The sequence below is a fragment of the Mesoplodon bidens genome (assembly GCF_964165515.1).
Source record: "Mesoplodon bidens genome assembly, chromosome: 6".
Lineage (NCBI taxonomy): Eukaryota > Metazoa > Chordata > Mammalia > Artiodactyla > Ziphiidae > Mesoplodon > Mesoplodon bidens.
Genome location: NC_138162.1, coordinates 106,269,607 through 106,281,848, shown reverse-complemented (window position 1 = coordinate 106,281,848; position 12,242 = coordinate 106,269,607). Strand labels below are relative to the sequence as shown.

The 12,242-nt window shown below is 44.6% G+C and overlaps 1 protein-coding gene across 1 annotated transcript in view; it reads right to left on the bottom strand.

Moving 5' to 3' along the window:
* The window catches only part of DOCK5 (dedicator of cytokinesis 5), a 212,825-nt gene that overhangs the window by 146,477 nt on the left and 54,106 nt on the right, over positions 1 to 12,242 (bottom strand). Inside the window, exon 2 of the mRNA XM_081236247.1 lies at positions 4,597 to 4,680. Coding sequence (XP_081092373.1) covers positions 4,597 to 4,680 — 84 coding nt within the window. The remainder of the gene's footprint in view (positions 1 to 4,596; positions 4,681 to 12,242) is intronic.

Below are 12,242 nucleotides of genomic sequence, written 5' to 3'. Positions count from 1 at the left end.
CCTGCCCTCACTGCGTCCTGAACTGCCTTGAATAATCAAGAAACTTGAGAACCCAGCCAAGAACTCAAAGTACTTAGCAGATAGAAGTACCTATCACTGCGTCTGGCAATGCACGCACCATTAAAAAAATTAATCCCATAAAATAAACACTAGTTTAAACCTTAAGCCAGTATAATCATCTCTGTAAAGCTGACCTGCCACTTGGCAGTTAATGAAGTGAATAAGCTCATGCTCTACATCTCCCCTTTCACACCCTGACACATGTCCACTTTTACAGAACGGGCACTGACATCCTTCTTTTTTAAATTTTGTTATTCATTTATTCGTTCATTCATTCATTTATCTACTTTCAGCCACGCCTTGTAGCGTGTGGGATCTTAGTTCCTGACCAGGGATCAAACCCATGCCCCCTGCCTTGGAAGCACGGAATCCTAACCACTGGACCACCAGGGAAGTCCCTCATGTCCTTCTTTGAAATGAAAGAATTCTGTGGCTGGCCCCCCAAGCATTTTATGGTAACAATTAACAAGAAAATTGGCTTCTTGCTGTCAGGACCTACAGCACCTGGATCATCATAGTCCAGATGCAGCAGTGATCAAGTAACAGTTTTTTGTATGACTGTCAACTGGGCCAGCACTTCTGGCAAGTATACGGCTGTGTAAGTTGTAATATATTAGATGCACTGTGGCTTTTGGACTCAAACTCCGGAAGGTATTTGAAACAGACATGTTTGCGTGTTTACATTTATATTCAACCAAGCTTGGTGACCACATTAGCTTGGTCCATAGGAGTGCTACTTTTAGGAATGCTCATTGGTCGACTGGGAGATTACTAAGTAAAAATAATATGCACACTTAAAATTACCATTAATATGAATCATGTGAGGACAAAGTGTTTCAATCAACTATTTCAAGAAACATTGGGGTCACATAAAAATGAAAAAAAAATTTTGAAAACTTATTTAAAAGGTATCATTTACTTGATTTCAGATCAACTCTGTGCTCTTCCCTCCCACACTCTGCAGGTCAATTAGAAAAGCCTGACAATACCCCCCCCACACACACACACACTAACATGGTAAAGTAAAGAATTACCAGGTCTAGATCTGAAAAATAACAAACTCAGAATGGCCAGCACTGGGGGCTGCTTTCCTCTTGGGGCATCTGCTAAATTAAGAAAAGAGTCCTGAGCGGCTAAGCAGCATTTCTGACAGCCTTGTGAGGTCAGGAAAGCCTGGCACTGCCAGTGAATCGGCTGCAATTTCAGACAAAAAAGACTAAGGAAAAAAGCATTACTGCAGATGAAGATAATGATAAAAAGTTTTACAAACAGGAATTAAAAGTTGGAATTGTCTAATATAACAATTCTAAAATTGTATGCACCTAAAAATAGTTCTGAGAATACAGAAAGCAAAAAACTGACATCACTGTAAACTGACGCAAACTGCAATCATGGTGGAAGATTTAACACAGTTCTCTCAGCAACAGAAAAAGCAGAAAGAAGGTTAGCATATAGCAAATTTGAAAAAAAAAAAAAGTGACAAAATCATAATCTAATTGTCCTCTATAGAACTTTGCACCCAGTAACTGTAAAATATACATTACTTTCAAGCCCATGGAAACCGAACATGTGCCTTTTACCAGTATAATGGAAAAATGTGTGTCCATAAAGACTAGGTAGAGTAGATTAATTTGGCCCCAGACAAAGCTGTATGACCTAGTAAGGCTTGAAGAGACTATGGTTTCAATATGTAAAGGAGTTCAAGAAGATAAGTAGGACTTCCCCGGTGGTGCAGTGGTTAAGAATCCACCTGCCAATGCAGGGGACACGGGTTCGAGCCCTGGGCCAGGAAGATCCCACGTCACGGAGGAACTAAGCCCATGCGCCACAACTACTGAGCCTGAGCTCTAGAGCCCGCGAGCCACAACTACTGAAGCCCACGCACCTAGAGGCCGTGCTCTGCAACAAAAGAAGCCACCACAATGAGAAGCCCATACACCGCAACAGTAGCCCCTGCTCGCTGCAGCTAGAGAAAGCCTGTGCACAGCAAGGAAGACCCAACACAGCCAAAAATAAATAAATAAAATAAATAAATTTATATTAAAAAAAGAAGAAGAGGGCTTCCCTGGTGGCGCAGTGATTGAGAGTCCGCCTGCCGATGCAGGGGACACGGGTTCGTGCCCCGGTCCGGGAAGATCCCACAAGCCGTGGAGCAGCTGGGCCCGTGAGCCATGGCCGCTGAGCCTGCGCGTCCGGAGCCTGTGCTCCGCAACGGGAGAGGCCCCAACAGTGAGAGGCCCGCGTACCGCAAAAAAAAAAAAAAAAAAAAAAAAAAGAAGATGATAAGTAGATTATCCCTAGTGTCTTGGTGATGCCATGGAATCAATGTTTGGCTGGACCTAAGATGGTGAGAATAAAAATCGAAGAGAGGGGTTTCCTTGGTGGTGCAGTGGTTAAGAATCGCCTGCCAATGCAGGGGACACGGGTTCGAGCCCTGGTCAGGGAAGATCCCACATGCCGCGGAGCAACTAAGCCCGTGCTCCACAACTACTGAGCCTGCGCTCTAGAGCCCGCGAGCCACAACTACTGAGCCCATGAGCCACAACTACTGAGCCCACGTGCCACAACTACTGAAGCCCACACACCTAGAGCCTGTGCTCCGCAACAAGAGAAGCCACCGCAATGAGAAGCCCGCGCACCGCAACAAAGAGTAGCCTGCACTAGAGAACTAGAGAAAGCAACTAGAGAAAGCCTGCACACAGCAACAAAGACCCAACACAGCCAAAAATAAAATAAATAAATTTATTTAAAAAAAAAAAAAGAGGAAGAAAAAGAATAGAGTGGGAAGCGTCCACACAGCCCTCCCTCCCTTCCCCTGCCCCTGGAAGCTGCACGAAGACACTCTGAAGTGTGTGACGGGGAGAAGGATAATGCAAACCACCAGCCCTCTGCCTAAAACTAAAGGGAGGAAGAGTAAAAGCAGAGGCTTCTGTGCAATGCGGCAGACGGCTTAGCTTTCCTATGGCCGAGCCCTACTTCCTTTCCTTCGGACCTCCCATCTCCTCTTCCCCATCCTGTGTCTGTCTACCTGGCCCTTGGAAGCCGCACTAGGTTCTAGATGACCACCCTTGCCATGCCATCATCAGGACCATTTACATGGCGGGGGGGGCCAGACCCTGCAAATCCAGACTTCTTGTCCTAACAAGCCTCACCCTATGAGAAAAATCTGCCTAGCTCCCCACCTCATTCCCGCCCCAATCTTCAGAGAGAATCAATGGACCCTCAATGTTCTTTGCTTTGATCCTCAATGTTAGGGGCCTAGAGACATGCTTGTTGTGCTCTGGGCATTTGGATTAGAAATGTGGATACGTGGATGAGTCCCGTTAGGATTTAGAGAGCTTGAGTTGGAGCCAGAAGCCTGGGGGGTGGGGGGGTGCAGACATGACCTGTGCTCTTCAGATGACCCGGGAGCCCTGGGTAACTGCCCAACAGCCCACTTACAGATTAACTGGGACCCCCCTCCCCCAGCCCAACCTAGTTGCAGGAAATATACTAGTAGGCTTTCCGGACCTAGAGTCACCTGACCTAATTCTCTGAAGGAATCTCAGCAACACCAGTAAGTCTCTCCCTCATTTCTCCCCAAGTCTGGGAACATTTAGTGCTGAGAAGAAAGAGCCACTTCAGCAGCTAGGCTTCCTTCGAGCTCCCGCCAGACCAGAGGCACACATGTCTCCTCTGGAGCCAGTGCTGCGTCAGGCCCTTCTGCATCCAGTCACATTTTTGGGGGAATTTTTATCCGTTTACTTAACTATTTTATCTGAGAGAATTTTACAAAGAAATAAATGTTTTTGCCTTTTAGAATATGAGTTGAATTATATGCTTTTCCTATTTATTTTCAGAGATAGCATCTTTCATGTATTAAGGTCTTGCTTCATGAGAAGTCACTGGGAATCAACAGTGCTTCATCTCATTTGCCTCTGTCACTAGTTGTATGACGTGAGGCACCTTATTTACTCTGAACATCAGTTTTCTCAACTACGTTAAAAAAGTGAGCATGGGTTAACTTGTGTAATTTTTAAGAGCTCTATATTTCTGAGAGTCAATAATACATATTTTTTCTTAATTAGAAAAAAAAAAACCCTTGCCCTGCCACCCTTAGAGGATTGCCATAAGAATTAAATAGGATGGCGTACGTATAACAGCACTGAAACCTCACAAAATGCAGGGTCACATATTTTGGTTCTGGTTTTTTTTGGCTACACGGCGCAGCATGCAGGATCTTAGTTCCCCAACCAGGGATCGAACCCATGCCCCCTGCAGTGAAAGCGTGGAGTCTTAACCACTGGAGCACCAAGGAATCCCCCAGAGTCACATATTTTGATTCTGGTGTCTGGGTATGTCTGCGCTCATGCACTCAGCTGGCTGTTTTGAAATCACCCACGGTCCAAAACTGTATACCCTAAGCACTTCTTGGATTTTTACTAGCATCACTTCAGATGTAAAGCACGTTGATATTTGCTCTAAGTGCCTTATGAATAAGTAACTTCTACTGTTTGGGCCTTGCTCCGTGTCTGGCAGAAGGCCATCCAGACTTACCCTCATACATCTCCAGGATGTGAACCGTGTCTCCAACCTGCAAGGACAGCTCCACATCTTGAGAGGCATTGTAGTTATAGATCGCTGGAAAGGAGAAATAAAAGAGGGAAATCATGGCATCAGTGGCAGTTAAAATACAAGTCACCAAACACATTAAAAAAAAAAAAATACGAGTCACCACAGAGCACATTCAGTGGTTAGTGAACCACTCCTCTAACAAATAACCCTCTCCTTAATCATTTCAGGTGAATCGCCCACTGGAAAGCAGAGAGCATCCTCCTGGACTCCCATTACTGGTATGTTACAGTCATACTTCCAACCAACAAATATTGGTTGGTTGCCTACTATGTACCACATACTGTGCTAGAGACTGGAGACAGAGTGTTGAAACACAGAGATGTGGTCCCTATACCAGGGATTTTTAATAGTTTAGTACGGGAAGAGATATAGTAAATATATTATTACAGAAACAACTCCTTAATTAAAATGGTGATAAGAGTTATCAGCCTACAACACCACTGAGCTTATGATCTCTAGGGCATAGGGCGAGCCGTCTCCCGGCTTCCCTGACACAGTAACTGGCAGCCAATGGACCACGTATGAGTCCCACCTACCCCCCAGTAATAGACTAACACTGGGTGGCTGCCTCGCCCCAGCTCTAAGTACCCTGAGGAAATGGGGTGCCCCCAAGGTGACCTCCATTACCACAGTCCTTAGGACTGGCAATGACTGGACCACAATCATACAAAACAGTAGACTAACTCTTGTAACTCCAAAAGAAGAAGGCAATGCCATTTTAAGATAGGTAAGAGCTCTGAAGAGACATTTTACCGAGAATCATATATGATGACTAATAAGCACAAGAGACGTCCAACAACCATTAGTCATCAAGGAAATGCCAATTAAAACCGCAACGAGATACAACTTCGCACCCACCAGAATGGCTATTAATTTTTAAAAGGCAGACGTGGCAGGAATGTGGAGAAACTGGAACCCTCATGCATTGCTAGTAGGAACATAAAATGACAAAACCTCTTCGGAAAACAGTTTGGCAGTTTCTTAAAAAGTTAAACATAAATGTACAGGCAACCCAGCGATTCCGCGCCCGGTTATCTACAAAGAGAAATGGAAACATGCTGACACAGAAACTTCATGTGAATATTCATAGCTGTTGCGGTAGGCAGAATAATAGCCCCCCAAAGATATCCACATCAGATTCTGGAATCTGTGAATGTTTCCTCAGGTGGCAAAAAGTGTGAGTTAGTTAAGGATATGGAGAGGAGGTTAATCTGGAAATTCAGGGTGTGGTCCAAACAAAATCACACGTACCCAGATGAGAGAGAGACAGAGGGAGTTTTCAGAGTCTCACAGAAGAGAAGCCAACATGAGGACGGAGGCAGTGGTGGAAGTAACATGACCTCAAGTCAAGGACTGGCGCGACCGCTAGAAGCTAGAAAAGACAAAGGACGGAATCTCCCCTAGAGCCTCTAGAAGGAGCACAGCCGGTCAACACCTTGATTTTAGACCTCTGGCCTTCAGAACTACGAGAGAATAAAATCCTCTTGTTTTAAGCCACCAAGTTTGTGGTAATTTGTTAGGACAGCCACAAGAAACCAATAGAGAAGCATTATTCACAACAGCTGAAAACTGGAAACAATTCATCCACTGAAGAATCAGTGGATAAGTAAAATATGGTCTGTCCACACAATGGAATATCAGTTAGCAACAAAAAGGAATGAAATACGAACACATGCTACAACGCGGATGCTTCAAAGACATTATGCGAAATGAAAGTCACATGCACAAAACATATGTTAGGCTTCCATTTCCTTGTAACGTCCAGAAGAGGCAAGTCTTTCAGTGACAGAGGGCAGCTGATGGTTTCGTGGGTTGTGGGTGGGAATAGCGACAGAGCACAACAGACACCAGGAAGCTTTACAGAGAGACGTAAACCTCCTAAAACTGGATTGGATTGTGGTGATGGTCACAGAACACTGCACATTTACTAAAAATCAATGAACTATATGCTTAAAGTGGGTGGATTTTATGGTATATAAATTAGACTTCGATGAAGCTTTTTTTTTTTTAAGGTAGATTTATTTCTTGCCCTCTCTCAGGATGAGTGAGCTGCATCCTTTCAGGGAAAAAGAACCACCTTAGTGATTCGGTTCTAACCACTGACCTGACCATCCAAGGAACCCACGATGTTCCCCATCTCTGCAGCTCTTATGAGCACATGAGGCTGGTCACTCAATCCATCAAACCATCTGCCAGATCCCACAAGGCTCATTAAGAAGGGAAGAAAGGGATCCAATCCAATCATGGTACCTACTGCTCTTTCCTGAGCCTGCGATGCACTGAGATCAGCAGGCTGACTGCAGGTTCCTCACAGTCAATCTATCCCAGAACAGAAGGAGCAGACCTCTAGCCCCATGTTTTCCAAGTGGCCTCTCTTTTTGAAGAGAATCACCCAAATATGTGCTCTTCTGTAGTCTTGGCACAGAAGTCTGGACAGATGATACTGGAACTGGTTTACTATTGAGCTTGTGGACTGTAATATGAATTCAGACTAAGACCAGGCTGATGAAGTGGGCTAGCAGAAACTGCACAGCATGCAGAAGGAGTTAGTTCCTGGTTCCTAGACTTCTTCGTGGGCCACGAGGCCACAGCTACTGAGCCACTGAGGTTCACTTCCTTCGTCTAACTGCTACTTGATTCAAACGTTTTGCCCACTAGGTATACTGCTGGGTCTCCATAGAAAATGTAGATCTCACATCCCTGAATCCCTGGAGCCCCCATTCACGGCCTCCCCCCAAACTGGCCCTGCCAGCAGATGGAATCAGGAAGTAGAGAGCTTGCTGTGTCACAATGTGTTGTGTAATCACCAAGCTTCACCTCTTCCTCACACTTAGTCACCAGGAAAGTAAGCAGAAGCTCTCAAAGGCAGCACCTGGCACCGTAGCTCCAAGCTACAAACACCTACCAAGGACTGCTGTAAACACACACACACGCACACACACACACGCACACACACACCATAGACTATTATGTTTCCTTAAATCCTAGATTCCCGAGCCTGACAATCAAAGTGCTCCCGAAATTATCCTGGCTGTAATTATCCACCTTTGCCTCCATCATCTGCCAAATCCCACCCTCTGCTCCGGTCAGGACTCATAACCTCCCCTAAATTCTGTGCTCAGCTCACGGTTTACCTCTGCCTGGAACAACAGCTTATCTCTTTCTTCCTCACACCGTAAAGCTCACATGCACAATGCAGTTCGACAAATGATTACTGACTCCCTATGACTCCCTATCACCCTGCAAGGATCTCTTTTTTCTCCGAAGTCCCGCAATTTTTCCTTTAACACAGTTTGGGCTTTAGATCACAGACAATCTTGTGTTATCATCTGCCACCGATTAGAAGGTAAACCCTTCATGAATGGGGACCTGGTTACACATGACTTTGTGCCTTCCACATTCCAAGGCACTGGATGAGGCCCAAAGAAGGTGCTCAAGGCACAAGAGTGGCCTTTATAAAACCCACCAATCGATTCAGTCATTCACCACTTCTTCCCCAAACTTCAAGGTACTTCTGCTTCGCTCAGAAGCAGCAGCTGTGGTTTCCCACCACTCATGAAAGGGATTATCAAATCACCTCTCTGGCCTCTCTTTTGCTAATTATACGAGAGAATCTGCCTTTCCAACCCAAGCCTTCAAAGAGCTTCACATGGGAAACACATTCTTCAGCAATGCCTTCTGCTGGAGTGACAAGTCACCAGTTAGAGGGCATTTGTACTCCCTGTTGCATGTCTTTGGGCAGAAGTACTAATAAGATTTCCAGTCACTTACAATGTCAGTCGATTTAAACCAACGATGCACTTTAGAACCACGCCCTCCCCACCCCCCTGCTTAATCCACTTCATTTCCGTTGTAGTTTATGATTTCACTTCCATATGGAATATAGTAATTGTATGGAGTGGGTGCCAATTACCATATTATTTAATGAGGAAACTGAGACTCAGAAGGGGTCAGCACCTTGACCCGAGGAGTCCCGCTTCACCAGCAGCAGAGCTGTTACTGACGCCGTCCTGTAAAGACCCATTCATCCCATTTTACCAGGCTGGTCCACGGTGCCAAAGGGATGCCCTGGAAGAGCCTGGCAGCAAAGAAAAGAACCTGATAGTGTCTCAGTATGTTGTCTGCCTTAGAATTCTCTCATTAAACGAGACCCCCAACTTCCCCAAACACACTTTATCGTACTGGGTTGGCCAAAAAGTGCGTTCTGTTAGTGAATACACTGTTCAATGAAGTTCTTGGTGAAAATGAAAAATGTCTTTTATTTTTACGTAAAACCAAACAAACTTTCTGGCCACCCCAACACAGGTTGGTGATCATGTTGTCTGCTCGTCTTGTGCTATTTCAAAAACAGGCATACAACTCACATGCTCAGTGGATCACGTTTTCTCCCTAGAATGTGAATAACTGTTACAGGGGAAGACAGAGAAAGGAGAAGTAAAGGAAACCCTTTGGGTTAAACAAAGCAGACTCAGTTCTATCAGTTACACATGCATGACCTTGGATGAGTTCGTCTGGGCCTCAGTTTCCCATCTGTAAACAAGGCATGGACCAGATGACTCTAAGGGACCCTATGGCTCCAACAGCCTCTTATTCACGAGGTTATGATAAGAGGCAAGAGAAACAAGTTGTGTCGTTTGGAATCAGCAGGCACCACCGCAATGTCTTGTTTTGTCTGAGGAAATTAAACAGGAGAAGGGAGTCGCTGTGTATGAACCGCCTTGCTGGCTGCTATGTGCAAGGTTGGGAAAGACAAGCTGCTGGAATTCTGCCCCGAGCAGCTTACTGTTTATATCGCAGAAGTATAATTTTGCAGAGCCAACTAGATAAGACAGTATGTCTACAAATGTAAAGCAGTTTGCATTTTACCAAATCTTTGATTTGGCCTGGCCTTTTCTTTTAAACCAGACTTTCATGAGAGAGGAAAAAAGGGAAGAAATTTGAGGTCTTAGCATTATGCAACAAGAAACCAACAGAATAAGAATAGTCTGATAGGCCCCACTACGAGGATTGATTTTGACAATGAAAAGTCAATGGGTTGCTAGTAGTTAATCTTTCTGATAAATTAGGCTTTTTCATGAATCCTCAAATTACAACCCCCTGAAGAATAACTAAAACATGACGTTTTCTATTAGGCGTTTGGTAGCGTCTGTGAAAGAAAGATACAGCAAACACAGATCGAGGTCCTGACTTGAGTTGTCTGCTGTTCAGAATGTTATCAAGATGATCAAACTTCTTCTTTTTCATTATTATCTTGATCTGCCTACTTTCAGCCATTAGAACTATTAAGACTAAAAAGGCACATCGTGTCTTTACCTTCACCCTGGGGTCAATGCAATAATGTCCTAGAAGGCCAAGTGGACTTTTTTCTTTGGCTCTTTAATTCGAGTCTACTACAAGGATGAGACAATCAGATTCAACAGGAAGTATGACCCCAGGAGTTAAAAAAAAAAAAATGTGGTTTTATGCTGATCATTCCAATTAGGCTCCAGACTGGTCATCCAGGTCAGGGGCTGTCAGATGAGGACAACAGCTTCTACTTGTCACCAGCAGTAACTCCACAGGGGCAGCTCTTACAGGATTCTTTTTTTTTTTTTTTTTTTGCAGTATGTGGGTCTCTCACTGTTGTCGTGGCCTCTCCCGTTGCGGAGCACAGGCTCCGAACGTGCAGGCTCAGCGGCCATGGCTCACGGGCCCAGCCGCTCCGCTGGGGATCATGTGGGATCCTCCCGGACCAGGGCATGAACCCGTGTCCCCTGCATCGGCAGGCGGACTCTCAACCACCGCGCCACCAGGGAAGCCCCGTCTTACCGGATTCTTAACTTCGTTTTCTAGACCTTTAGGAGAATTTAATGACCACTTAGGAGATTTAAGGACCGGTTCATTGGTTATTCTTTAGAAATCTCTATTTTAAGGATATCTATTTGTGGCTAGAACAGATAAATACATCTTTAATGGGAGAGGTATTTCACAGATATAAACTCAACTATGGTTTATTTATTTCCTCACGGGTACCAAAGGATTACCTCCAAGCCATCTCATTTAAATTAATATGAAATTAAATTTACATGAAACATGTAAAGCTAACACAAGGCAACTCAAAATTGCAGAATAGAAAGCCTTTGTTCTACAAACACCAGGAGTTTCCGCACAGTTTGTCTATGTAAGAAATGGAGGCACCAGTATATTCTTCCAAAGAGGAGAATGTAGCAGAGCCTCTAGGAAGACGACAAGCCCTGGTAGACACAGGGTAAATGGCAGTCACCTTCCCTTTCCCCCTTTCTTGCCCTGTCTGGCTTCCCACTTCGGGCATGGTGGCAGGCACATCCCCAAAGATGGACACAACTGCCCTCACCAACAGGACAGTGGAAGTCATTCAATGAAAACTGGGGGTCAGGAAGGTCTGTACAGGTAACGGAACAAGCTAGCCCCAACAGTCCTAACAAGGTAAAGCTGGACAAGGAAGGGCAGATGTCCTTAAGGACAGCAAACGCATTTCACTGCAGGCAGCTAAGTACAAAGCTCCCCTTAGAAACAGCACGAGAATCGGGGAATAGTTCAGTATTTTAACCATTTTCTTGCTGCCCCTTCCAAGCATGTCTGCAGTGATTCAACTGAGGCATCAGGGTGTTACTCAGAATACCAAGGATGCCTCAATCGTGGACTCACTACAGCACTCTCCATCTGGGTATAACACTGAAAGTACACATCCTAATGTTACCATGCTTATCCTTCTACTAGTTTCTATTCTTTTCAACTGATCTCTTTCTTGTTAAGGAAAAGTAAAAGAGAAAAAAATCAGAGGGCAACTACAGCAGGGTTTTAATGAGGAAGTAAAAAAAATTAACTTACTAACAAGTCCAGAACACCTTCCCCTAATCAAATAAGGTATTATTTTCAGGTTCTTCTTGGTATGCATTCTTATTAAATAAAAATGAGACAGATCTAAGATAAAAATGGTCAGATCTAAGATTGGGCTGAGTTTGCGGCATCTATCTTATGGACAGAAATCATAATTGAGGAATAGAGAATCTAAAAATAAAAGCCGGGACTTCCCTGGTGGCCCAGTGGTTAAGCATCCATGCTCCCACTGCAGGAGGCTCAGGTTAAATCCCTGGTCGGGGAACTAAGATCCCACATGTGGTGACGAGGCCAAAAAAAAAAAAAGAAAAGAAAAGAAAAGAAAAGATAAAAGCCACCAATTATTGCAGACTCTAGAACAAGCACTTTGAAATGACAGTCAAAAATGTTAGTGATGATTTTCTCCATATGTACATGAAATTTGAGACAAAGCACAGATAAACTGAGAAAATGAATGATCCCCTACCAGGCTGGAAACCCCATTAATTTAATATCACCAATCTGAAAATGCAAATACAAAGGCAGCAGCTTTTACGTCTGTCTCCACAGGGCCTGCCCCAGAACAAGCTCAGTCGGTCGCCCTTAGCCTCCGGGGCGCATTCAGGAGGGTCTTAGAACAGCTTCTCCCGTATTATGTACACCAGAGTCACGTCCTACTGAAAGCATCATGAGAAAACAGAATGTGTACATGTGGCTGGGAGCGAAGGGAG